General features: G+C 41.2%; 2 protein-coding genes across 7 annotated transcripts in view; one reads left to right on the top strand and one right to left on the bottom strand.

Annotated features, from left to right (window-relative positions):
- Positions 1-372: 372 nt before the first annotated feature.
- Positions 373-7,045, bottom strand: ABITRAM (actin binding transcription modulator). The gene is made up of 6 exons (XM_036330100.1): positions 6,714-7,045; positions 4,990-5,041; positions 4,292-4,421; positions 1,654-1,730; positions 1,504-1,573; positions 373-1,409 (listed from the first exon to the last, which is right to left on the bottom strand). Exons 1-6 carry the CDS (start codon positions 6,895-6,897, stop codon positions 1,272-1,274), a joined length of 651 nt encoding a protein of 216 aa, XP_036185993.1. The 5' UTR covers positions 6,898-7,045; the 3' UTR covers positions 373-1,271.
- Positions 7,046-7,048: 3 nt separating this feature from the next.
- The window catches only part of ELP1 (elongator acetyltransferase complex subunit 1), a 59,237-nt gene continuing 38,288 nt past the window's right edge, over positions 7,049-27,997 (top strand). The window contains exons 1-10 of one of the 6 annotated variants that reach the window (XR_004971188.1): positions 7,049-7,307; positions 10,604-10,766; positions 17,525-17,677; positions 19,245-19,326; positions 20,028-20,108; positions 22,439-22,524; positions 23,776-23,872; positions 24,712-24,802; positions 26,051-26,174; positions 27,364-27,457. Coding sequence is in view for 5 of the 6 variants with exons in the window: in XM_036330090.1 (XP_036185983.1) it covers positions 10,617-10,766; positions 17,525-17,677; positions 19,245-19,326; positions 20,028-20,108; positions 22,439-22,524; positions 23,776-23,872; positions 24,712-24,802; positions 26,051-26,174; positions 27,364-27,457 (958 nt within the window). In the remaining variant the exon portion in view is untranslated. Of the gene's footprint in view, positions 7,308-10,603; positions 10,767-17,524; positions 17,678-19,244; positions 19,327-20,027; positions 20,109-22,438; positions 22,525-22,550; positions 23,672-23,775; positions 23,873-24,711; positions 24,803-26,050; positions 26,175-27,363; positions 27,458-27,997 lie in introns of those variants that run through there. The other 5 variants (XM_036330090.1, XM_036330091.1, XM_036330093.1 and 2 more) reach the window with 5 other exon arrangements.

Genomic DNA, 27,997 nt, shown 5'->3' on the forward strand with positions numbered 1-27,997 from the left:
CATTGTGCTGCCCAAACTGGGGGCCTGCTGGTTTGTGATACATTCTCAGTGCACAGCACTGTCAGCGTAGATGCTTGCAGAGTTACTACCTAGATCATGTCTGGTGGGTATACCTGGGGACAGTCATGCTGGCACTTAAGTTACAAGTTTTTCTTGTGAGTTGAAAATAATTTTTCAATTTTATTTACAAAATACTTTTACAGACCTGAAATGAGAATATTCTCTTATTTAAGTTCAAGTGGGGGTGGGGAAGGGATGATTTATGACTTCTACAGCATAAGATAGGGAACCAAAGGAATTTACATGTCAGTTGATTTCTTTTGTACTATTGTTTGGATTTAAAAACAAATATTTAAACATACATGTTTCAGTCCTTAAAAAAATAACAATTTTAAAGTCTTTTATTTAAAATTCAGTATGAATAAGTATACAATCTTAAAACATAAATTCAGTTTGTTTTCTAGTTCAAATGATGTGAAAGCTTTTGCTCTATTCAAAGGCCTCTGTCTTTGAATTACAGTAACTTCTTTCTTGTTACCCTGTAGGTAGTGTGAGACTGTTAGAGTGACTCTAATGTATGTACTGTATTATAGTGCTTCCATACATTAGGAAAGCCCTTTGCATTTTTCAAAGCCTTTTCATGTTGTCCCTCATAGAAGCCACAGCGTTAGAGTTCTGCTTTGTCTCAGAGAGGAAGGCCCTCCTGCGGCATAAGGACTAGAGAAGGTACATCTACACACAGCCTCTTCCTACAGCCTGCAGAGGACTTGGGGCAGAAGGGGTGGGACCAGACCTTTTGGTAGGGTCACACTGAAGCACACTGGGTAAGAGGTCAGCTGTTGTTTCCTTTACCGTCAAACTGATGGAAGTATGAGCAAAAACAATTAGCCATGCCATCACATTCAAAAAGAAGTATGTCAAAATGTAGTATTTACTAATGAGTTATAGGAAGGGTAGATTATTTTTACTTGCTACTTTAAAACTTGTGTCTTTTCCAAATTTTCGCCAAAATGCTCTGCTTGTTTTTAATTAGAAATGTTGTTTGCCAGTTTTTAGAAAGAGAAAAGCAAAAGAGGAGCAGGCTCGGTCCGTGGCAGGGCAGAGCTGAGAAGCTGAAGACAAACGGGAACCAAGGCTTGTCTTGCAAGAGAAAGGGGAAAAACCACAGGCTCCCTGCAGAAGGCTGGCTGCGGAGTATGCTTCTGCCATACGGTGGTACTTCCTCAGTGCACGGATCGAGTGCCGCACTGCTTTTTATGCCATCTTAGTCCTCACGATGTGGCTGTTGTGGCATTACTGCGTTTTACCACAACTTCTTCATATTGTTTTTGTGTCAGTAACCCTTCGGTTATGCTTTTACTTTCTTCAAATTTGGGCAACACGACTGCAATGTAACCTTCAGTGGCTGGCTAGAAAGGAAATAGAACATTTAGTACTGTCATATGACAAAAATCAGACGAAAAGTAAGTGGATGGAATCATACTTCTCCCCCACCCCCTTTACCTTCTCTTGAAGAATAGACGGCTTATGGAGAATATTTTCATTCACTTCCATCAGCCGTCCTCTAACACAGCTATTGAAAAAAAGAACTGTTTTGAAGAAAAATATTATCTCCTTTTTTATCTCCTAAATTGTGGTTAAAAAGTAACTCACCTAGATATAGTATATTCTTCCCCATCTGAGCAGTAAATCTTACACAGAGGTGCAAGTTCTGTTAGAAACTGTGCTCCCTGAAAATGAAAGGGAAGAAGTAATTAATTGATACACATTTTCACTTTCCTTTGAGAGGTAGCCCTCAGTGTCATAGGATATATTCATGGAATTAGTGTTTTAAAAACCATTTATTCAAACATATAAGTGCCTGCTATGGGCCAGGTACCAACCTAGGTTCTAGGGAAAAAGCAAACTAAGACACATGTGATAATAGGTAGTTTAAAGATTAAGAATATATTTTATGAACTTCAAATGAGAAAGCTGCATATAGCTAAGTATAAAGATTTCAACAGTATAGGAAAGTCCATCAATAAGCAATAATAGAAAATTCAACATGAGAGTGTGACACCAATATTGTACAAAGTTAACTTCATTAAGATTCCGACCTTCTCTAAGACGGTTTGAAAAAGGGATGTTTTTCCAGTTAACAAGTAATGAACTTGGAGGAAAATTTGGAAAACAGATAAGTTGTAAGTAGCAAATAAGAATCATTTACCCATTATCCTATAACCCAGAAGTAAATACCAAATTTTTTAAAAAATATATTTTTATTGATTTCAGAAAGGGAGAGGGAGAGAGAGAGAGAAATATCAATGATAAGAGAAACTCATTGATTGGCTGCTTACTGCACACCCCTACTGAGATTGAGCATGCAAAAGGGAATCGAACCTGCGACCCTTCAGTCCACAGGCCAATGCTCTATCCACTGAACCAAATTGGCTAGGGCAATACCACATTTTTTTTTTAAATATATTTTATTGATTTTTAGAGAGGAAGGGAGGAGGAGATAGAGATAGAAATATCAATGATGAGAATCATTGATGGGCTGCCTCCTGCACGCCCCCTACTGGGGATCGAGCCCACAACCCAGGTATGTGCCCTTGGCCGGAATTGAACCTGGAACCCCCCAGTCCGCAGACTGACGCTCTATCCACTGAGCCAAGCCAGCTAGGGCGCAATACCACATTTTGACATATCTGTTAGAATGCTAAGGCACGTTATTGTTTCATGTACTCCACACTCTATGGATATATCTGGGGAGTTTCTGTCAAAAATCTACAAGGAGGCTCATGGGAACTGAGGCAGGCATGTCTCGTGTTGCTCCCCCGCCCCCCCCAGGAATTTTTCCTGGAGTGGACATAGGCATTTGAAGTCAAGATGCTCTGCCTTATGATCTTACCCTCAACACATTATCATACAACATTCAGACGCACCACATTGGCTTCACTCCTCCGCATGTGGATACTGTACTTCATTTCAAAATACTAGTCCGTGGGACTCCCCGCCTTTAGGAGGAAGGTGTGGGTACTCATCTCAGAGGGTTTGTCTACCACTGGGACTATGTCAAAAGAGCAGAAGTGTTTTGACTCCTTTTTTCACCTCCCTTGGAAGACCAAATGACTGGCAGTGCTGAGATGGAATTAAAACTTATCTTAGTGGCTTCTATTTGCAGGTCTCTCTCTGTTCCTCAGTAGGAACAACAGTGTTACTATTTTGGATAAAGATTTATCACAGGACTTTCACAAGCACTAAGTGTTTTTACTTGTAATTTGCAGACTTTGTCTTTTAAGAATGGTCCATGCTTTTCTAAGTCCATGTTTCCTGAGTGAGGAAAAAAATCAATACTCATAAGCCACATTGTTAGGGGATTTCAGGCCAACAAAGGGCAGTATAGACAAGGGTCTTCTAGAACAGTGAGGATTGTTGGCAGAAATTGTTAGTATGCACTCAGCACATGAAAGACCTAAATCGTCCTCTGTGACAGATGCACTAAAAGTGATCCTCTCCTTTAATGTGTTCATCCTGCTAGGGTTGTAGAGGGTAGAGATAGCGCTGTGTACAACTGAGCATTCTGTGGAAGTAGAGGGTGTGGCTATATGGGTATGAAATCGGCAATGGAAAATGCTAAGGAGCAAATACTGTATATTTTTTAAGATTGCCTTTTTTTTAATATATTTTTATTGATTTTTTACAGAGAGGAGGGGAGAGGGATAGAGAGTTAGAAACATCGATGAGAGAGAAACACCGATCAGCTGTCTCCTGCACACTCCCTAGTGGGTATGTGCCCGCAACCAAGGTACATGCCCTTGACTGGAATCGAACCTGGGACCCTTGAGTCCGCAGGCTGACGCTCTATCCACTGAGCCAAACCGGTTTGGGCGAGATTGCTTTTTTTTCACACCTCAGGGAATGTTCTTCTTTTTTTATTTACTTGTGGAAATATATGGTAGAGTTGGTTACTTAAATTTCACAGAACTCAAAATACTGGTTTAATAAAACTGGAAGGGACAAAATATCTCATTATCGTGGTATTAAAGTTGTCCTTTCAAAGGCCCACCTTCCCCTTCATCCTGGGGATGACGGGTGGTGATACAGAACCTGAAATGACAGATCCTATACCTCCTGAAATACCTCATTTTTTTGGTCTGAGTATTTCTCTAGGGTCAATGTTTTCTTAAGATCAGCCTCTCAATCAGCCAGGGAAGGATGCTGAGCATACATCACTGGATTCTTAGACTGAGTGGACCTATCTTTACTATGATGTAGACGATTTAAGTAGATAATCATAGGAACATACCCGTTTAAATTTCCCAGAGACCTTGTTCTGAAGTCTGCTACAGTTGGTGCTGATTTGATAGGAAATGCTTTTAATTGTTTTTCCACTTTGAAGAACTGGATGAGATTCTGCCAATGTGATGACACATATTCTATAAGGAGCAAGAATTGGTCCTGTATTACTGCTTGGCATAATTTTTCTTCAAATAGCACAGTATTCCTCCTGACAAAAGAGTATCTGAACTGACATTTGTTTAATCAAACTATCATTTTCCTCTGGTTACTGTAGACGGGAATGCAATAATAAAATAGGAGAAAATGGGATTTTACATACTTCCCAAAGAGAAGAGTACCAGGTCTTCAGATAGCACTGACGTAGAAGAGAGTAGTCAGGCATGCCCATATGTAGTATACAGGATACCACCTAGACCTCCACCCTAGCCTTCTCCATGGGCTCTGGCAATTCACTGGTTAGGCAAAGGCTGGTTACTTCAGGCAGTAGTAGCTGACTGAGGGCATGGTGGTCCATTTGGATGTTTGGATAATCACATTTGTATAACGTGAGTAGGCACTGAAAGGCTCATTCTTGTCAACCTAACTCCTATCATAAATAATACTATTTCAACACAGTGAAAAATAATCATTTATTGAACATTAGTTCAATCCAACACCATACCAGAAAAAAATTTTTTTTTAATTTAAAATTCCCAATTTGCTTACCGGTTAGAGTGCTGTAGTATACAGTGGTCCTCACAGGGTTTTCCTTTGACATCTGGAAGAATGAACAGGTCAGGAGGTTGTGGAGCCAACATTTACTACTTACTGGATAGCACTTTCTTTGGTTCATAGAGATAGTAAATTATGAAGATTGTACACATTCCAATCACTTGTATCCTTTGATTACTCAAAAAGATATACCTAAAAGGCTTGCTATAAAGCAGTGATGGCGAACCTTTTGAGCTCGGCGTGCCAGCATTTTGAAAAGCCCTAACTTAACTCTGGTGCCGTGTCACATATAGAATTTTTTTGATATTTGCAACCATAGTAAAACAAAGATTTATATTTTTGATATTTATTTTATATATTTAAATGCCATTTAACAAAGAAAAATCAACCAAAAAAATGAGTTCGCGTGTCACCTCTGACACACGTGTCATAGGTTCGCCATCACTGCTATAAAGCAAAGAGATGTGGCCTGGATGGAATCATTCATTCATCATTACAGTGATTACCCTTTGCTCCATCTTGCTTTAAAATAAGTACACATTATTTCTATTAGAAAAATGCGACTAGCAATGCATTCTTTATATAATACAGTGTGTATGTTTTAGAGGGACCAACTCCTGGTTTGCCTAGGACTGTCCTGATGTTAACACTGAATGTCTCGGATTCCGGAAAAACCTTCAGTCATTGGTAAACAAGGACAGTTAGTCATCCAAAATGTGGCTAATAATACCTATGCTACAATATTTTTAAAAATGAGTACAACTGTTACCCCTGAATGCAATGGAGCAAGTATGGGGTGAGAAGAAGGTCCCCGGCAATGTTTCCACTACTGATACTCACTGCATACACAAACAACGGAACACCCAATTATTAAGTGGCAGATGTATACAATACCAGCGGCTTCTCTTTCAGTAACACTGTTGGATTCTGGCTTGCTATCCCTTCCCCCACAGGCCTGACCTAAACTCTAAGGGACCTCAGGAGACTTGCACCCAGGGAAGCAATGGGCAGTGGCAGCTCACCCCCAGCTAACCCCTGGACCTGCTCCCAAGGCCCCCGTTTCTCTGGTCCAGTGAGTGACAGCACCTGCCTAGGTTCACTTCTCTCCGGTAAGGTTTCTAGGGAGCCAAAGCAGCCCCGCCTATTCTCTCTCCCGCTGCTTTTATCCTAAGCCCTTCCTTGTTTCCCTGTCCCCAACTTTAATAAACCTACTCTAAAAAAAAATAAAAGAGCAATACACAAAAGCACGCACAAGATGTTAGATTCTGTTTTCTAAAGGCCTCTAGTCTAACCCACCTTCTCCCCATCTCCACAGTCTCTACCTCAGTTCCGACCAGATCATGTAAGTCATTTTCTGCATGGCCACTCTCTATAGGATTTGCAAGGCCCTTGGGCACTCCAGGAGACTGCCGTCCCGCCCCTGCCTCCCTTGGTGCCTCACCTTAAACCATCTTCCCGCCAGCAACCCACCCAGGAATTCGCGCAGCGCTCGCCAGCCCCAGAATGCGCTCTGCTGGCATTTTAGCCTTGGCAAATACCCATTCCCTCCTGTTTTTAAAAAAGCAATACACAAACACACACAAAATTGTTAGATTCCTTCCATCGTGGGGCTGGCTGAAGCGCCGGAGAGAGCGCGCGTGGCTTCTGATGTGTCACCGTCGTCCCTGCTGCATCAGGCCTATACGGCCCCGGAGAGACCGACATTATTCCCCACTTACCCGCTTTGTACCAGCGAGTGAAGTAACGATCCACAAGTGACGGCGCCGCGGACTCCACCGCCACCGGCTCGGTAGCCATGGCGACCTCGGGCGCCGCTCCCTCCGCCCTCGGAGACCCGAGCGCTTCCTCCATGTTGGCCCGGAGGAGGCGGTCCTTCCGGCGCGCGGCCTGCGGCGTACGCATGCGCACTGCAATACTGGCCCTGCAGGCCCCGCCCACCGACGCCAGTCATTGGGCTTGGGGTTGACGTCAACGTGGGGATCAACTACAATAGCATTTCTCTGTCTGTATGGGGCCGCCTGCGGAAAAAGCCGGTCACGCCCCTTCGGCCGAGTGACGTCTTTCCCGCGCCACTCTGCCCGTGTCGGGCCTGCTTCGCTTGCAAGTCGTTGTCCCATCCGCTGCCGCTGCGCCTGCTTCTGCCGCTAACTACCTCGGGGCTCCAGTGGCCCGGAGGCCCAGTGCGCCCGCGAGAGCTCGGAGCCGCGGACGGAGAGGCGCGTGCGCAGCCCCGGGCGGACTCCGGGAGGCCGGCTGCGCGTGGCCCGGGAGGCGAGGGACGCCCCGTTGTTTGGGAGCGAGCGCGGCGTCAGGTGAGCGTTCCGGTAACTCCTGGGGTGGGGGCGCGCAGCCCGGCCCTGACCCGCCAGGTCCTGATGCCGGGAGCCCCGCGCGCGCACCTCTGCCTGGTGCAGGCCCAGGCGTGGGCGCTGCGTGACCACCTCTGCCCTCGAGCCTTAAGTTCTCTTTCTGCAGGTTTGCCTCCGCCCGCGGCATTGGGCACGGGGAGGGCCCTGCTCCCCGGCTGCACGCGAACCACGCCTGCGGATGAGCCTGCGGATGCCTTGCAGGAGTGGGCAGGACCGCTGAAAGCGAATCAATTAATGCGCCACAGAAGGCGATGGTTATCACAAGTTCCCAGACGGTGGCGGGTCCCTTCCCGGGTCTGGGACTTTTTCGTGATGCCCCCTGTGCTTCTCCATCTAATGTGGGGTATTATGTGGCTCTCTATACCGTGGAGGCAGGGACTCGGAATCATTTCTTGTCTTATTGGAGCACTTACCCGGTTCTCATTCCATGTGTTGTTTTGTTTGTAATCCTCACCGGAAGATATTTTTTCCATTGATTTTTAGAGAGGGGGAGGGGGGAGAGAGAGAGAGAAACAAACATCTGTGAGAGAGACAACATTGATTGGTTGCCTCCAGCATGCGCCCCAGCCGCGTCCAGGAGTGAACCTGCGCCCAGGTACAAGCCCTTGACCGGGAAAGGAACCGCGATCCTTCCTTGCGCAGGCCCATGCTCTACCACTGAGCCACACGGCCAGGACTCCTCCCGTGTTTGACGTAGGCCGCACACCAGTGATTGGGATCGACTGGGTACTTACTGTATAAAGGATTCAAGCTGTATACTGACTGACAGCCACGCAGGTAACCAGTGAATAGTTTAGAACGAAAAGTGTGAGCAAAAAGTAGGCCGTTTTCAAGTTGGAACAGAGAGAGTAGAAGTGCCACGTCCCCAAATAGGGAAAACGTGTGTTGGGGAAATAGCAAGTGCTTAACTTCATTTTCCAGGTTGCATTGATGTGTTCGTGAGGCATTCTTGCGGTAACATTAGGAGGTTGAAAACGTGGGTTTAGTATCCCATGTCGGGAGGGTCAGGGCTAGACGTTTCCATCTCGGCAGCATATTAATGATCTGCCTGGTACTTGTAGTCAGTCAGGGGTTTCACAATTAGCTAAGAGACAGATGTGAAAAGGAGCAAGGGAAGACAATGGAGTTGTCAGAAATTTGGGCGATCAGGATTGATCTCTAGAGTAGAGCGTTCTTTACTACATTTAAAGACAGAAAAGTCGAATCATCGAGGGCTAGGAGCTGGAGATTGCAGATGTAAAAGAAAGGGTACGAATAAGTTGGGGTCCTGGGGGAGTTTGGAGGATACTCCTTTGCTGTCCTTGCAAATTGTGGGGACACTTGAGAAGATAAGGGAGTCAGGATGATGGGCGTGGACATTTAGAGAAGTTCTTTTTGAGACTGGGAGAGTCGGGGAGGGGGGAGAGGAGTGATGAGCTCACCTGGGCAGGTGATTCTGGAAGCTCAGTGATTTGAGAACTCAGGTCGTTTGTTGCATTTGTCAGTCAGGGTCCAGTTGGAAAAGTTGAAATCACATTATTATTTGAACAGAATTTAATATGAAGAACTAGTTAAATAGCTGTTGGAGGAACAAAAAGCAAAAGATAAACTGATGGAAGTAGGTAGCTACAACACTTAGCTAGGGCTGGGGATCAAAACAAGGGAAGCCCTTGGGATTATCATGGCCTAAACTTGGAGCAGAGGCTTTATAAAGCAAGGACTCAGACCTCTGGAATTCAGAGGAGGAGCCCTCCTATTGCTGGATTTCAGACCCCTGGAGGGGGCCTGCCTGGTTATTGCTGGTACCTCCAGGGATCGGGGAGATGAGGCTGGTCATGGGAGTACTAAAGACTGGGACCAAGGGCCCCTGCAAGGATGAAAGCCCATTGCTGGGGCAGCAGTGATGGAAACAGTAAGATAACAGGAAATAGTGAGTTCCTCGCAGCTCTCACTGCCTTTACCCTCCAGATTCGTATCCTTCGGTACATGGACCTCAGGGCTCCACGGGTTATTGGTGAATATTCACAGGGAGGGGATATGAAGATATTTTGATGATCTGATCGTGGCAACAGTAACAATAATAATTATTATTAGGTGAACCAGAATGAAAGAACCTGGAAACTATTCATTTGATCCCCCTCTTGTCTGTCCTTACCTCTTTCTACTATATCTGTATCACCTCTTTACTCCCCTCTAGTCAGACATGCCAGGCAGTCTCTCATCTCAGATCTACCAGTCCTTTCAGATCTATACCAGTGGTCATCTCTATGTTTAAAGAAAGATCAAGGATGTAATTTTTATATGCTTTGGAAAGCCTAAACTTTCTGTGTGGAATTAAATTTAAAACCTTTATGGTATAATACAGGTTCAAATAATTCCTAGAAGTTCTTGAATATAAATATCACCTAAGCTTATAAACCATTGTTTACCTTGATTTTTTTTCTTGCTTCCACCATGCATGGTTTTGCCTTTCTCTTAAACCACATTTTATATGTTATCCTTCATATTACACTTAACGTTATCTGCTGTGTAGGAGGATTACCTCATCCTTTTCAATGTCATATGTATGAAATGCCAAGATGAGAGAATTCTTTTTAGAATATGGTGGCTTTAAGGGCACTGTGGTTTGTGTAATTGCCACTCCTAACATAACTTAGGGATTTCCAATTATAAACCTTAGAGGGATCAGAATATAAATACTCAGCACATTAATATTTGTTTTCCTCTTACTTAGATAATATTATACATTAAAGCAAGTCTGATTTTGCCAGATTGAAGTAGGTTTTCTATTTACCATTCTTTTCTCACCTTACTATTACACTGGTAAAAACCAGGCCAGGAAAGCTGAATTACATGAAGTAATTATATCAAGTCATTAAGCAACTCAAACATTGGTTATCATTTTGAAGTAAACTGTTGTAATTTTACAGGTCTTATTTTCCCCCTGAGAACAGTACATCCTTATATTCTACTTTTGATTTAAATTTTAACTTTTTTAATGGAAGTATATCCCAGTTTATATATAAATATACCTAGTGATATTAAAGTAATTTCATTCCAGATTTTCTTCAAATATTTATATGGATTTCACATGATTTTATAAATCTATTGGATTATAAAGTTATCCTTATATTCAAAAATAAAATGTTTTCCCATTCATTTTGTTTACTGAGGAATTTACTGAGGAATAACTGATGTTAAATCTTTTTTTGTCTTAGAAGTGAGTGTTTCATCAAGGGATATTTGTACTTTTCTTTCAGGAATAGCTTCACCATGAGAAATCTGAAGTTACTTCGGACCCTGGAGTTCAGGGATATTCAGGCTCCAGGGACACCTCAGTGCTTCTCTTTCCGAACTGAGCGGAGCACAGTGCTCATTGGCTCAGAACATGGACTGGTAGAAGTGGACCCTGTCACAAGAGAAGTGAGTTATTGATTGAGAATGCAAGCATTTGGCATGACCGCTGACTTGTTTTTTTCCAAACTTGCTTCCCCAGATAGTCTTTAAATCATACTGAATTTTTATATTCCTAAATGAGAACTTCCTTTGTTTTACAGTGATGTCATATTAGGTGTAATTTAAATTGTAACCTACCTTTAACTTTGCTACTGTTTTAAATATGAGTTGGCAAAACTCTGACCTCATATTTTATGTCGTACCCTACTTTTTACCCTTTCTACCTTGTACTTTTTGTAACAGTGGTTCTCAACTAGGGATGCAATTGAAAATTGCCATTTTAAAACTGTTTCAGCCTCCATCTCATACCAATTAAATCAGAATGTTCACTCCAGGATCTTGAACATGTGTGTGTGTGTGTGTGTGTGTGTGTGTACATATATGTATATATATACATATATATTTTATATATGGTGGGTCAAAAGTAGGTTAATGATTGTGTATATGGAAAATAATACAATTAATAAATAATAATACAAGAATAAACTCTGGACGGAAGAAAGACGGTGGAGGAATAGGAGGATCTTTCTCTTACCTCCCTACCTCCTCCCAGAATCTAACTAGAATTAGAACTACAGTGGGAAATATTCACCCTGAAATACCTGCTTTAGACAGAGGGAAGAGACTTTTAAAAAAGGAAGGCCAGAAACCACCTCTAGACTTGTAGGAAGGGCAGGGTCGAGAGAGGCCTTTGGCTGAGCTGTCAGGAGCCATGGGCCAGGGGTGAGGAGGGTTCCCTGGGAAACAGGCTAGGACAGCCAGAGAGTTGAGCCACTGGGCAGTAGCTGCCCACACAGCAACCGGAGGTGCATAGTGTTAGGTGCTTCTAACAGAGCGCTGAGCAGCTTGGCAGTAGCCACCCACGTAGCAACCAGCGCCTGGCTTCTATCAGCCAGGGAGCCAGAGCTCAGGAATTCCGAGCCCAGTCTCTCACCCAAGTTTTGTTGGAGTGGGAGGTGCATAGTGGAGTTGCCTGAGGAGAGACAGGGGTAGGAGCGGTTGGGGAGCGTGGCAGGGAGGACAGCTGCTGGGATACCTGTGCTGTCCCTCCCATTTTCCCATATTACAGCAGTATTTCTCCTGAGACGCACAAGCCCCTCCCTATACCAAAAGCCTGGGAAAGGGCAATTACCCCGCCTCTTGGGATACAGCTCAGGAGGCAGCAATCTCAGGGAGCATCGGTGGCTGACTATCTTGCATGAGTATTTCCCCCCTTTTTTTTCCCTTTTCTATTATTGCTTAATTTTTATTTTATTATTAGTAGTAGTATTATCTTTTTTGTTTATTCTTGTTGTGTTGTCTTTTCTCTTTCCTAATTCTCTTTTCTTTGGGGTTGTTTTTGCTGTTGTTGTAGGGTTCTTTTGTACGTTTTGTTTTGTTTTGTTCTGTTCTGTCAGCACCTGCACGGCATGGTCAGGCTTGAGCATCACAGTTATCCGACCTGAGAGGAATCTCACCCATGAATGGGAAAACAGTGGTCAAGACCCAATTACAACAGAAGAGCCCAAATCACAAAAGGGTCACTACTAGAGCATGCAGCTCAGTAGTTCAGGGAGTCTGCACCACTGGGTCCAACATGACATTTACTACAAAAGACCACCCCTGCTAAGACTAGAGTCATAGCAGGTATTTTAATACATAAAAACAAACTCAAAGATACAGCTTAAAGGGGAAGACAAAGAACCCCTAAATGAAAGAAAAGGAGGAATCTCCAGTAAAAGATCTAAAAGAGATGGAGGTAAGCAATTTACCAGACATAGAGTTCAGAGTAATAGTTATAAAGATGCCCAAGAAACTTAGTGAAAACTACAAGGAACTTAGTGAAAACTACAAGGAACTTAGTGGAAACTACGTCAGCATGAAAAAGACTATAGAAACAATGTATAAGAACCAATTGGAAATGAAGCATATTGTATTTAATATCAATAATACACTGGGAGGAATTAAAAGCAGGATTGATGAAGCAGAGGATTGAATCAGCAATTTGGAAGACGAAGTGGAAAGACACTCAGAGAAACAAAAGGCAAAAAACATTTAAAAAGCATGAGGAGAGGTTAAGGGAACTTTGGGACAACCTGAAACAGAACAACATCTGCATTGTTGGGGTACCTGAGGGATAAGAAAGTGAGCAAGGGATAGAGAACCTGCTTGAAGAAATAATGACAGAAAACTTTCCTAACCTGGTGAAGGGAAAAGTTACACAAGTTCAGGAAGCACAGAGAGTCCCAGTCAAGAGGAACCCAAAGAGACCCACACCAAGACACATCATAATTAAATGTTAAATGTTGCACTAGCCAGTTTGACTCAGTGGATAGAGTGTTGGCCTGTGGCTAAAGGGTCCCGGGTTCAATTCTGGTCAAGGGCACATGCCTGGCTTATGGGCTCAATCCCCAGTGGGGTGTGTGCAAGAGGCAGCCAATCAGTGACTCTCATTGATGTTTCTATCCCTCTCTCCCTTTCTCTGAAATCAATAAAAAATAATTGTTTTTAAAACAAAGGCCATAAGAGACAAAGAAGGTCACTATATAAGGCTAGATGGATCATTCCAACAAAAGGATATAACCCTGTTAAACATAGGCACCCAATATAGGAGCACCTAAATATATTTTTAAAACTACTGGAGACTGTAAAGGAGAGATAGACAACAATACAGTCATAGTAGGGGACTTTAACACCCCATTGACATCACTGGATAGATCTTCCAGACGAAAAAATCAACCTGGAAACAATGACCCCAAGTAATGCACTAGATCAGATTGAGTTAATTGGTATTTACAGAACATTTCACCCCAGAGCTGCAGAATATACATTCATCTCAAGTGTACATGGAACATTGTCAGAGATAGGCCACATGTTAGGACACAAAACAAGTCTGGACACATTCAAGAAAATTGAAATCTTGTCAAGCATCTTCTCAGATCATGATTGCATGAGGCTAGACATCAACTACAATAAAAACACCCCAAAACATTCAAATACATGAAGGCTAAGGAGTATGTTATTAAATAATAAATGGGTTACCAATGTGATCAAGGAAGAATTAAAAAACATCCTGGAAACAAATGAAAATGAACAAAATCTAGGGACACAGTGGAAGCATTCCTGAGAGGGAAGTTCATAGCATTACTGGCTCACCTCAAGAAGCAAGAAAAAGCTCAAATAAACAATCTAACCCTACAACTTAGAACAATAAGAAAAGCCCAGAGGAAGGAGAGGGAAAGGAATAATAAAGATCAGAGTGGAAATAAGTTACATGGAGGATAAATATACAATATAAAAGATCAATGAAACCAAGAGCTGGTTCTTCAAAAAGATAAGATTATCAAAAAGATAAAAAAGATAAACACCTTAGCCAGATTCATCAAAAAACAAAGAAGTGATGACCCAAATAAAATCAGCAATGAAAGAGATGAAGTAACAACTGACACCACAGAAATACAAAGGGTTGAAAGAAAATACTATGAACACCTATATTCCAACAGATAGCCTCGGTGAAATTTACAAATTCCTGGAAACATACAGTATTCTAAAACTCAATCAGGAGGAATCAGAAAACCCTGAATAGGCTGGTAACAATTAATGAAATTGAAGCAGCAATGAAAAAAAACAACCTCTCAGCAAACAAAAGACCTGGCCTGGATGGCTTCATAGGGAGTTTTACCAAACATTCAAAAAAGAACTAACACCTATCATCCTCAAACTAGTCTAAAAAATTCAAGTGGAAGAAGGCTTCTAAGCTCCTTTTATAAGGCCAGCATTATCCTAATTCCAAAACCAGATAGAGACACTACAAAGAAAGAAAATTAGAGTCCCATATCTCTAATGAACATAGATGCTAAAATCCTAAACAAAATATTAGCAAACCAGATTTAGCAATACATTGAAAAGATTGTACACCATGAGCAAGTGGGATTCATTCTGGGTATGCGAGGCATGTACATTATTCACATCTCAAATGTGTTATGTCACATAAACACGATGAAGGATAAAAATCACATGGTCATATCGATAGACTCAGAGAATGGATTCGACAAGATCCAGCACCCATTTTTTATTAAACACTCTGCAAAATGAGAATAGAAGGAGCATACCTCAAAATATCAACATAATAAAGGCCATATCTGACAAACGTACAGCCAACATCATATGCAATGGGCAAAAACTAAAATACGTTTCCCCTAAAAATAGGAACAAGACAGGGTTGTCTGTCCACTTTCAGCGCTCTTTTTCAACATAGTACTGGAAGTCTTAGTTATAGCAATAAGACAATAAGAAAAAATAAAAAGCATCCAGATTGAAAGAGGTTAAGTAAAACTTATTATTCACAAATGACATGATATTGTACATAGAAAACCCTAAAGATTTTTACCAAAAACTACATTTATTTCTGCAAAGTAACAAAATTAACATCCAAAAATCCATAGCATTTTTATACACCAATAAAGAACTCTCCAGAAGAGAAACTAAAAAAAAAAAAAAAAAAAAAAAAATCCCATTTACTATTGCAATGAAAAAAATAAGAAACCTAGGAAAAAATTTAACCAAAAAGGTAAAAATCCTGTACCTCAGTAAGCTATAGATAATTGAAAAACAAAAACAGGAAAATACAAATGGTAGAAACATATACCTTGTTCATAGATTGGAAGAATTGATCATTAAAATGCCCATACTACCCAAAGCAATCTGTAGATTCAATGTAATCCCCATTAAAATACCTTCTGCTTATTTCACAGATCTAGGACAAATATTCCAGAAATTTATACAGAACCAAAAAAGACCTCCAATAGCCACAACAATCTTAAGAAAGAAGAACAAAGTTGGAGGGATCACAATACCAGATATCAAACTATACTACAAAGCCAATGCAATAAAAGCAGCCTGGTACTGGCACAAGAATAGACATATAGAGCAGTGGAACAGAGCAAAGACCCCAGAAATTAGCCCAAGCCAATATGGTTAATTAATACTTGATAAAGTAGGCAAGAGCATACAATGGAGTAAAGACAATCTATTCAATAAATGGTATTGGGAAAATTTGACGGGTACATGCAAAAAAAATGAAACTAGATTATCAACTTACACCATACACAAGAATGAATCCAAAAAGGATAACAGACTTAAATGTAAGTTGCAAAAACCATAAAAATCCCAGAAGAAACCATAGGCATCAAACTCAGACATCTCAAGTAGCAGAACTTTTGCCGATACATCTTGTAGAGCAAGAGAAACGGGAAAAAAATAAGCAAATTGGACCATATCAAACCAAAAGGTTTCTGAACAGCAAAGATATCACGAAATGAAAAGGGAGAACATATTTACCAGTGATACATCTGGTACGGGGTTAATTTCCCAAATACATAAAGAACTTACACAAAAAAAGGAAGACAGTACATTTTAAAAATGGGTAAAAGACCTGAATAGACACTTCTGCAAAAGGGACATACAGTTGACCCAGAGACATGGAAAAATGCTCAACGTCACTAATCATCAGAGAGATGAAAATGACAGTGAGGTACCATCTCATACCTGGCAGAATGGCTACCATAAAAAAAAAATCAACCAATGCTGGTGAGGATGTAGGGAAAAGGGAACTGTAGTGGAAATGCAAACTTGCGCAGGCACTATGGAAAACAGTATGGAGAATCCTCAAAAAATTAAAAGTGTAACTGCTGTTTGACCCAGCGATCTCACTTCTGGGAATACATTCTAAGAATCCCAAACACCAATCAGAAACAATATATGTACCTCTATGTTCATAGCAGCGTTATTTATAATAGCTAAGCTCTGGAAACAGCCCAAGTGCCCATAAGTAGATGAATGGATAAAAAAGCCATTGTACATTTACACAATAGAATACTATGCAGCTGTACAAAAAGAAGGATCTTTTACCCTTTGTGACAGAATGGAGGGACCTGGAGATTATTATGCAAAGTGAAAGCCAGTCAGAGAGAGACAAATGTCATATGATTTTACTTACATAAGGAATCTAATGAACAAAATAAGCTGATCAAAAATAGGTCCAGAGACATGGAAGCATGGAACAGACTGGCAGATCTCAGAGAGGAGTGGGGGGAGAAGTGGGAAGAGATTAACCAAAGAACTTGTTATGTATAGCTAATGGATACAGACAATAGTATGGTGAAGGCCTGGGGTAGGGTGGGAGCCAGGCGGATGTGGAAAATGGTGGGACATCTGTAATACCCTCAACAATAAAAATTTTAAAATAAAATAAAAAAGAATAAGCTGTTTCATGTACTCAACTATAAACCTACTTTTGCCCACCCCTGTATATATTTAAAAGCTATTTGGATTGATTCTCATATCTTAATTATATTTTGCTACTAATGTATTTTAGGTGATTACATTCTTAGTCCCCTTCCTCCATTGATAGAAATCTTAGAAAACTATAGTCAGAAAAAGAAAGAAAAAGAAAGCCATAGTTATTAGCTTTATGTTTTATTGGATATTTTTTAAGAGACCAGGCTTTTTGCTTATATTTTGTGTTTGCTTATCAAAAAGGTTGCATTAACTATTTTTCTTGTTAAAGATAGTAGGGTTATGAGAGTCCTTAAGTGAAAGTTTGGATTTTTATCTAGAAAAAATATTTTTTGAAAGCTTTTATATTATAAAAGAAGCATTAAAAAGCATTTTATTTCTGGAAATGTTGTGAATTGTTCTTATAAGTAGATTGGCTTAATTTGCTTATGTGTTTGTTTTGATGGAAGGTGAGAAATGAAATTTCTTTAGTGGCAGAAGGCTTTCTCCCAGAGGATGGAAGTGGCCGCATTGTTGGTATTCAGGACTTGCTGGATCAGGAGTCTGTGTGCATAGCCACGGCTTCTGGAGATGTCATACTGTGCAATCTCAGCACTCTCCAGGTAAGTGCAATATTCCTTGTGGAGGAAGTCTCAAGCATCCTGCAACAGGACTTTCTTTGCGTAGAAGTTTAAAAATTCAGGCGATGTACTATTTAAGCATTTTACAAATTACAGTCGTTGCAATATATATTTCTTTACAAAAAAATTGTTGGTTTGGCTTCAGCTATCTTTCAGGATTCTTCTAAAACTCAGTTTTGTCTACTGCATTTGTTAATCAGAACAATTACAACCTGGCCATTCTTGTGTGGTGTAGTTCACCTCTTATCAAAATCTGATCCTGAGTTGTAACCTATATTTCTCAATTAGAAAGTCTTTGAAATATTTATGATTGCCAAAGGAGATAGATTTCAACCATTAGCCTCTTTCTCTATTCTAGCAAAAGACTGATTTTTGGATTTCTATCCTTACCTTTTTAACAGCAAGAGTTTCACACTAAAATAGTCTAAGTCTTTTTAAAGTTCTTTGATTACTACATGAGTTGTGATCTTTTTAACATTGATTGTGCAATGAGACTTATAGTATTACTAATAATATAATGATAGTAGTAGCAGACATTTAGTCAATGTTTACAATGTGCCAGGCACTTTGTCAAGTGCTTTTCAAGCAGAATTTTATTTAATATTCACTACAATCTTATGAGATAGAGTGTTTTCCGATTCTTTAGAACTAGAGGAAATTGGGGCACAGAGAGCTTAAGTAACTAGGCCAAAGTCATACAGTTTTCAGAGGGGATATGAACCCTGGCAATCTAAATCTGATACCTTTGCTTTTAACCATTGCATTTAGTGCAGTAATAAATCTTACTTTCAGTTTATGGTAAGAAATATCAAAGACATCAAGTACAACTTAAATAGTGTTTCTCACATTTAAAAGGTATGCTTTTATTTTCAAAACTTTCTGTAGCAATTTTTCCTGATTGCTGAGCTCCTCCTGTCCATTCATTTAATTAAATGGTGCTAATCCTCCCTATTTGTGGCTTTTCAATGTATGCAAGACAGAATCCATGTTCTTATTGTACCTTATAGAACCTTTCATATGTGTTCCCCAAATTCTTTTTAGCCTCTTCCCTCCCCCATCATCGTGTGTGTGTGTGTGTGTGTGTGTGTATGTATGCCTTATGCTCTACTTGCAGCTGTTATTTAACTGCTCTTTTTTTAATTTTGTGCCTCAATATTGCATTTCCCCCTGATGTCTTTTTCCTGGCCCTATTATCACCCTTCAAGGCACCTTTCCAGAAAAGCTTTCCTGAACTCCTGGGCCACTAGTGCTTTCTTGCTCTGAGCCTTCACTTAATTCCCAGAAACCTCAATGATAGCTCTAATCCCACTGTAGAGCCATCTTTTCATCTCCTTTGTGAGATAACTCTGGGAGGAATGGCGTGTCCATAGTCACGCCCACTTCCTGTGCCCTGTGCCATGCCTAGTCTCTCAATACCTGATACTGAATAAATGTTTATTGAATATATTCACAGTTGTGTGTTTTGTTTTTAATTATTTTGATTATGGTTATAGTAAATTTTCACTGAGACAGTGGGGTTTTAATCTCTCTTACTTTTTTTCTGTCTCAGCTGGAATGTGTAGGGAGTGTAGCCAGTGGTATTGCAGTCATGAGTTGGAGTCCTGATCAAGAGCTGGTGCTTCTTGCTACAGGTAAACTTGTTATTGATCTCATCTGACTTTTATAAAACACTAGAGGCCTAGTGCATGAAATTCATGCACTTCAGGGGGTCCCTCAGCCCAGTCTGCACCCCTTGCAGTCTGGGAGCCCTTGGAAGCTGTTAGTCTGACATCCTTAGAGCTGCCACAGACCCGCCACCGCCACTGAGCTCACCAGCCGTGAGCCTGGCTTCTGGCCGAGCAGTGCTCCCCCTGTGGGAGCTCAGTGACCACCGGGGGCAGCTCCTGCATTGAGTGTCTGCCCCGTGGTGGGCAGTGCACATCAGAGTGAGCGGTTGAGCGACCTTAGCATATCATTAACGTATTACACTTTGATTTGTTGAATGGACAACCGGACCCTTAGCGTATTAAGCTTTTATTATATAGGATGGCTCCTAATGTCTCACAGGGTTAAGCTGTGTAGGTTTCAAATATTTTCTTTGAACAATTATACCAGTGTTACAATTTAGAGAGGACTTTTATGTTAGCTTTACAACATAAATAGCTGAGAATAAGCATCACGTCAAAAGCTCTTTGCTTTTATGAGAGTCAAACATTTAGAATGAATTCTGTCTGTCTTGTTCTGACTATAAACTCCTTCACACCAGCTCTGTAGCTTACGGTGCCATTGTTACTTATGGAATGGCAAATTTGTTGTATGCAAATGAAATCATTCTTGTTTGTGCCCCTTCAAGGTCAACAGACTCTGATTATGATGACAAAAGACTTTGAACCAATCATGGAGCATCAGATCCACCAGGATGATTTTGGTGAAAGTGAGTTTAGCTTTGTTTGAAATGTCTTATGATCTGAGTTCCACTCAAGTTTGATCATTGTCTTGCGCACTAATCTCCATGTCATAACCCAAAGGACTGTAATGTTTGAACTTCCATTCATTAAGTGTCTGATTGCCCAGTTCCTTTGACCCACTTCTGATCTTGAAAGGCATACTTCAGTGCCTCTCCCGGTCTGAGAGTTAGCTTTGTCAATAATCTGGGGAATAGAAATCTATGCTTAGGGTCATCTTGATAGTTGTTGCTCAGGAAAGGGACTACACTAGCTAGACCAGTGATGGCGAACCTTTTGAGCTCAGTGTGCCAGCATGTTGAAAAACCCTAACTTAACTCTGGTGCCGTGTCACATATAGAAATTTTTTGATATTTGCAACCATAGTAAAACAAAGACTTATATTTTTGATATTTATTGTATATATTTAAATGCCATTTAACAAAAATCAACCAAAAAAATGAATTCGCGTGTCACAGGTTCGCCATCACTGAGCTAGACAAGAGGCGGGGAATGTCCAGCTATAGGCTGTATATAAGGCTACAAAATCATTTGGCCTGGCCCTGCCAAGACATTAGGGATGAGTTAATGTTTGACCAAATATAGCAGGCTAATTGTGAAGTTGATAATTTTGTATGGCCCTTGAATGATGTCATAAATATCCAAATGGCCCTTGGCAGAAAAAACGTTTCCTCACTTCTGAGCTAGAATGAAGAGGGCATTTCTGGGGTACAACTTTGGGGAGAAAACAGGAAAGATTTTTAATTTTTGCTGAGGTCTAATTTCATGCCTTCTTATTCCACCAACTCTGAGAAGTCATTTAGAAAATGGCTACTCATTTATTCATTCAAAAGTAATTTATTTGTTCAGTAATAATTTTGGGGTTGGTATGAACCCAGCAGTGTTAGGTGCTGTAGAGAATTTGGCTTTTCTCTTAAGGAGTTCCGTTAGTTCACTGACAACTAGAGTAGCATAAGGGGAGGAAGGGAGTAATGGAGAGGGAAGACTTCACAGACATGGCTACTGCAGTTGGTCTTGGGTAAATGAGGGGGGCGGGAAGGGAAGTGGACCAAACAAGTGAGTAAACCCATTCCAGGGCAAGGTGTTTCCCGGAAGCCTTTGACACATCGTAACTTTTTCAGACAACTGTGAATACTTAAGCATAGATGGTTGGCAGGACATGAATGTGGAATGAAATAAACAGGATGGATTTTGATTACGTTTGGTAGGAAGGGAATTTGAACATTGAGTTATAGGTGATCAGCCATTAAAGGTTTTGATGATGCAAGATTGAGTGATTGGTGCAGAGGGAAGAGGAAGGGTGACCTGGCAAGAGGTTGCCATAGGAATGTAGGTGAGGGATAAAGAAGGTAGGTAGTGGGGCCAAAAGAGGGAATAAATTCAGGAAAAGTTTGATTCTCAACGAGGATGGGAGTACATTGTTTGGAATTATCTGAGCAACTCTTTTGGAATATGTGTGCATGGTTCCTCTCCTGCCCTAGCTGGTTTGAAAAATACCAGTTTAGAAAGTACAGTTGTAGGCTTTGGGTATGTAGGTGAAGAAGAAAGTTTAATGTAGTGGTTCTCAACCTTCCTAATGCCGCGACCCTTTAATACAGTTCCTCATGTTGTGGTGACCCCAATTTCATTGTTACAAATTGAACATAATTAAAGCATAGTGATTAATCACAAAAATGATAAGTAATTATATATGTGTTTTCCGATGGTCTTAGGCGACCCCTGTGAAAGGGTCGTTTGACCCCCAAAGGGGTCGCGACCCACAGGTTGAGAACGCTGGTTTAATGGGACTCCCGCCTGAAGCTCAGGTGGTGGGAATAAAGGTGCCAGGATTGGAGAGGGAAGGTGGGAAGTGCTGGACTGTAAGGTGTAGGTGGTGAGTTATGTTTTTGGTTTGTTTCAGGGGTACATGGTATCACTATGTGAAGTAGGCAAATATAAGGGGCCAAATCATTGGCATGCAGGAATCTTTACAATCTTGGGAGTAGGTGAACTTGCTCAGGGAGCAGGTATGGTCCTGGAAGAGTGAAGGATCCGGGATGGGTCTCTGGGGCGTTCAGCTTTGAGGACAATCGTAGAGATAGATAGTAACCAGCACACCTTTGCATGGGAAAGTGCCCTGGGCCTAGCTAATCCCACCTACTTTTTCATAATGTTGACTGCTGGTCAATTTATTGAGAGGTCTCAGAACACCCAAGTAATTACAGTCCCCAACTTCTTGAAACTAGCAATGAAACTGCTTTTATTTAATTTCATTTAGCTCACTGGTTGTCTTGCATGTTCTCAATCATTTGTTCTCTAGACAAGTTTATCACAGTTGGATGGGGCAGGAAGGAGACCCAGTTCCACGGATCAGAAGGCAGGCAAGCGGCCTTTCAGGTGCAAATGGTAAGGTTGATCTGATGGATAAAGACGCTTAGAGGCTAATACGGGACAGATGTCTTGTGCTTTAGTAAAGCTGATGATGTTCAGAAAACCTCAGGGAATGAGTCGTCCTAGGAAGATCCTTCTTTTTTAATGCCAGTTGCTTCACCTTTTATTTTTTCAGTGTATGGAATAATTATAATCAATACTCAGTGTAAAAAATAAACCACAGATAGAAATAAAACACTTCGTGTATCTCTTCTTGATATGCAGAAGAACTGTTTTTATACTTTCCTACATATGTAGATATTAGATATTTTTTCCTGATTTTTCCTTTCGGATGAAACTTATTTTCCTTCATTCTGGATACATTTTGAAGGTAGAGCTACAAGATTTATTAATAATGGATCAGGTGTGGGGTGTGAGAGAGTGGAATTAAGGATGATTTGGGGCCTGAGCAAATGAAAGCATTGTGTGTATATTATATGTAGAAATTTCCATGAACTGCCCTTATAGGATAAATGAGTCATGTACTGCCTGCCAGGCACATTTTTCATCTTTCATTATTTCTAGCTGCATTTTGTGAATCGTATTTCATCTCTTAACCCTGCACCTGAGGAAGTTTGTGTTCTCTGCCATGGTTTCGTTTCGCCTAGAATGAACCTGGTTAGGCTGCCAGTGTATTCCCTGGGGTGCAGACGGTGGCACCATTCTGACTTAACCTGTCACAGGAGTGGATGATGGCTGCTCAGGCGGAGTGTTCCCCAACCCCGCAAAGTTGGTTTCTGTCTTGAAGGCCATCAGGATTGAGATGCAGGTGGCACTGGACTGTGTTCATCATCGCTGCTGCCTTTGTTACCTCTGGCTCCGCTCTTCTGTGCACTGTTGTGAAGCTTACACAACAAATAGAACTCTCTCTCTGTTCTGTTTATATTTAGACAAACAACATTTATTTTCTTGTTGAAGTTACCTGGTAGATTCCTCAACTCATTGGTGTTAATATCTCGATCAGTAGCTTTCTTCCTGTTGCTTGAAGGCCTTTTTTTTTTTTTTTAATGCCCAAAGAAGGATTTTGTTTTGTTTGAAGTTCTTTTCTATTAGTGATTTCTGCATCTGAGGATCCTTTCATTAGAAGAGTTCCTGAGGTTTCTGTGAAGCTGGCTTTTTCTAGGTAGCTTAATATCATATGAAAGATTGACATTTAACAGCCTGAGGCTTGTTTGATTCGGGGCATTTAAGGCACCCACTGACATTTGTCTTTCCTCATCTCTTTAGATGGAGTCTGCTTTGCCCTGGGATGACCAAAGACCACAAATCACCTGGCGTGGTGATGGACAGTTTTTTGCCGTGAGTGTTGTTTGCCCAGAGACAGGTATGGAAATAAATTGCGTTAAACAAACAAACAGTTTATCTTATTAAATTCAGGAAAGTTTATTCTCTTTTTTCTTAGGTGATACTCAGCATTTTAAAGATTTTTTAAAAATTGATTCTTAGAGATAGAGGAAAGGAGAGGAAGAGAGAGAGAGAAACATCAATGTGAGAGTGAAACATCAATCTGCTGCCTGCTACACAATCTCCACTGGGGATTGAGCCCACAACACAGGCAGCCTTTTGGTGTATGAAAATCCACCTGGCAACATTTTGTTGCATGGGATGTCGCCCAACCAACTAAGCCACACTGGCCAGGGCAATTTTTTCTTTCTCAGTGAGAGTTTTCTTTTATTACATAACTAGAGGCCCAGTGCACAAATTTGTGCACGGGTGGGGTCCCTCTGCCTGGCCAGTGATCAGAGCCATTGTGGGGAGGGACCGTGGGAGGTTGGCCGGCCACAGGAGGGTGGCTGTGGGAGCACACTGACCACCAGGGGGCAGCTCCTGCATTGAGTGTCTGCCCCCCTGGTGGTCAGTGCGCATCATAGCAACTGGTTGTTCAATCATAACCATCTCTTAGGCTTTTATATATATTGAAGATATACTTTAGATGTTAATGAATTTAGAACTAAGAATTAGAAGAGTTCTTTGAGGCTATTTTATCCAGCCTCCTCTGTGTTGGACACAAATTTTTACCAAGATTAATCTAATTTGTTTGTAAAACTATGGCAGTTTTTGTTAATAAGGGGGGTGTTTGAAAAGTTTCAACTTGACAATACTTATCATAATGCTTTAAGTTTGTTTGTTTGTTGTTTTGTTTCCTCTGTACCTACTGCATAGGGGCTCGGAAGGTCCGAGTGTGGAACCGTGAGTTTGCTTTACAGTCAACCAGTGAGCCTGTGGCAGGACTGGGCCCAGCTCTGGCCTGGAAGTGAGTGGGAGAAGAAATCTTTTAACTCCTTCCTCAGAATTCTTGGAACTGAGGGTGGGGGTAAGGGGAAGAGATCAACCAAAGGACTTGTATGCAAACATATAAGCCTAACCAATGGACACAGACACCAGGGGGGTGAGAGCCTGAGTGGGGGGATGGGGAAGCAATGGGGGCGGGGGGGAGATAAGGACACATATGTAATACCTTAATCAATAAAGAAAAAAGAATACAAAAAAAAAAGATTCTTGGAACTGGGGTAGAGGTGGTATCTATTGAATGTGGGTGTTTATATAACACAAAAAGAGAATTACTTTTTTTCATTTGGCTGTAAGCCTTTGTTTTTTTCTTTTTTAGTTCCCTGAAGTCTGACTTCAGTTTGAATAGTAGATTCTGAGTTTCTTCACAGATCTCGCAATTCCGAGGCTCATACGTTTTGTAGGTTATAGGCAGGGTCTCCATGAAGCCATTGTATAAAACAGAAAATGGTGCTTAGCAGGGAAGTCGCTGTATGCACAGCTCTGTGGGCAGTGGAGCTCTGGTGAGGACTAGGGAGAGGGCTTCCTTTCTGTGCACAATCTCCCACACCACGGGAATCTGTTTGCCGAGGAACGTGCAGGGTGGATCCAGCCTGATTCTCTTGGCCCTGCACCCTTGTGTGGTCACAGCCTGCTTGTGATTGTGGCTGCCCTTAATATAGATAGAGGATGTGTCTCATCCACTGTCTCAGTAGCATCTGTTATATGCAAAGCCACGAGGTCTGTGGGTATTAGATAGCTCATTTCCCACCAGTATTTGAGTAGCAGTTGGATGATAGAGCAAAGAGAAAAATGTATTTGAATTAAAACCTAGAGATGAGGTGATTGAGAAGTCTTTAAAAATCCTGCCTGAGCATGGAATACTTGCTGAAGTTATCTACTTGAAGGAGAAATAGGTTATGGTGTTATGGACATTATACATGCAATGATTTAAATAAAGTATTGGCTTTTTAAAAAGTCACCCAAGTGCCTTCTAAATCTGAGGCTTTGGGGGCAAGTGGAGGCTTTGTGCAAATTAGGAAAAGGCACTCTTTCCTCTGGGCAGGCATAGTCTCTCACTAGGGTGACTGCTTACCTAGTGACATGGAATTTGAAACTTCCTTGGATGCTTCTTTTTGTTTTTGCTGAAAAAAATAATTTCTCCTGATTTTATCTCGTTTAAAGCCAGCTGCATGTACTTTGGGGCCTTCTAACACCCTCTGTTTGCTTTAAGGCCCTCGGGCAGTTTGATTGCATCCACACAAGATAAACCCAACCAGCAGGACGTGGTGTTTTTTGAGAAAAATGGACTTCTCCATGGACAGTTTATGCTTCCTTTCCTCAAAGATGAGGTGAAGGTAGGTGCCTGAGTTGTTTCAGAATCAAATTTAGGGACTTTCCACAGCTATAGAGAAGGTTTATATTGGGTATGGGCGTGTGTGTAAATAGAAGCTCCCGTGTACGTAGTAATAGAAATAGTGGCTTCTTATAACTAAGTTTTTTTGTGGGGTTTTTTCTTCTTAAAAAACGAGAAATTCTTTTTCTTAGAGATTTTTAAAGAAGAAATGGTATTTCTTTCCCACCCTACATAAAACATAGACAGGAAATAGAAATGCTAGTTTTTATTGTTTATTTTGACAAAAGTACAATTCTTCCAGCAATAAAGATGCCGTTGATTCATAACATTGAAACCTTAAGCAGCGTGTGCACCATTAGGATCTTTGTTGGAGCAGATACACATCCAATGGTAATTTTAATTAAAGACACTAAAAGTGGAGAGAAGAGGTGGATGACCTCCCTTGTACCTATTATTTGTAAGATACCAACATTTTGCAAAATTATTTTATCCACCTCTCTCTGGCCCTCACACACAAACACACATTCACACACATTTTTATTTTATTTCCTAGGGTTGTTTTTTTTTAATTGTAGGAAATGTACTTTTAATATTTTTTTCTAACAGTTAAGAACATTTTTCTTTAAATAACCATAAGTAACCACAATTACATTATCATAGATTACAAAATTAGTAATCATCCCTTAGTATTATCTAATCCAGCCGTGGGCAAACTACAGCCTGTTTGGCTGTTCTATCCAGCCCGCGGAGCCGAAAGAGCGGAGGGTTCTCTTGCTCTCCCCTCCGCTCCTTCACCAGCAGCAGTGTTAACATGGCAACGTCGGGAAACACGGCCGCAGCTCCTTCTTCTGAGTCCAGTTTAAGAACCCATTGTGGCCCTCGAGTCAAAAAGTTTGCCCACCCCTGATCCCTAGTCCATAGTCAGATGTCTCTGATTGACTAAATGTCACTTGCATTTGGTTGTTAAATCTCTTTTAATCTTTAGGCATAATGCATTTTCTAGAGTCCTCTGCATATGAGGACAGACTACACAGATTTGTTTAATGACTCTGTAGGTTAATGATTTATAGCTAGGGCTCTGCTCCAGGAGAGGATTGTTTGGTTTGTGAGAGCAGAGAATTCTGGTATCATAAAGATTTTGAAGTAAATACATAGTTAAAGGACAATGACAGGTCTGTTTTCCCTACTAGGTCAATGACCTGCTCTGGAATGCAGATTCCACTGTTCTTGCAGTTTGGTCAGAAGACCTTCAGAGGGAAGAAAATTCCACTCTAAAAACCTATGGTAAGACAGCACTGTTTCAGCCTTTTGCCCCATAAAATATAGTTGTAAGTAGATGTGGAGTTGCCTTTATCCCTTCTACTTAGTCCTGCAGTGGAATAAAAGTTGGTGGAGAGGGGTCGGTGGAGATGGGCCAGTGGTTAGGTTTAGATTATTTATAGTTTCAGTCATGCATCAGTCACGGGTCTTTAGAGAAACAGAATCAGGGCAGGCCAGCAGGCTGGCAATTCAGGTAGGGCTTGATGTTTGAGTCTTATCTGAAATTTATAGGACAGGCCCGCAGTATGCAGACGGGCAGGATCCTACTTTACATTTTTGAGGTAGAATTCCTTTTTCTCCAGGAAACCCTTGCTCTTTAAGGCCTTTAATTCATTGGATGAAACCTGCTCATTGTGGAGGATAATATGCTTTATTTAAAGTCAACTGATTGTAGTAGGGCGAAATGGGTAAGGGAGATCAAATCTGTGGTGACAGGTGGAAACTAGAATTTGGGTGGAAGCACTCTACAGTATATATAGATATCAAATTATAACGTACACCTGA

The sequence above is a fragment of the Myotis myotis genome, unplaced genomic scaffold, assembly GCF_014108235.1.
Source record: "Myotis myotis isolate mMyoMyo1 unplaced genomic scaffold, mMyoMyo1.p scaffold_m19_p_12, whole genome shotgun sequence".
Classification (NCBI taxonomy): Eukaryota; Metazoa; Chordata; class Mammalia; order Chiroptera; family Vespertilionidae; genus Myotis; species Myotis myotis.

Bases quoted from the DNA above. Each gene is read 5' to 3' on its own strand.
- ABITRAM (XM_036330100.1), bottom strand. From the start codon at position 6,897: ATGCGTACGCCGCAGGCCGCGCGCCGGAAGGACCGCCTCCTCCGGGCC. The intron at 1,574-1,653 runs GTGAGTTACTTT...TTTTTTCAATAG, and splicing joins GAAGAATATACTATATCTAG to CTGTGTTAGAGGACGGCTGA. The intron at 1,410-1,503 runs GTAAAGGGGGTG...TTTCCTTTCTAG, and splicing joins CGTCTATTCTTCAAGAGAAG to CCAGCCACTGAAGGTTACAT.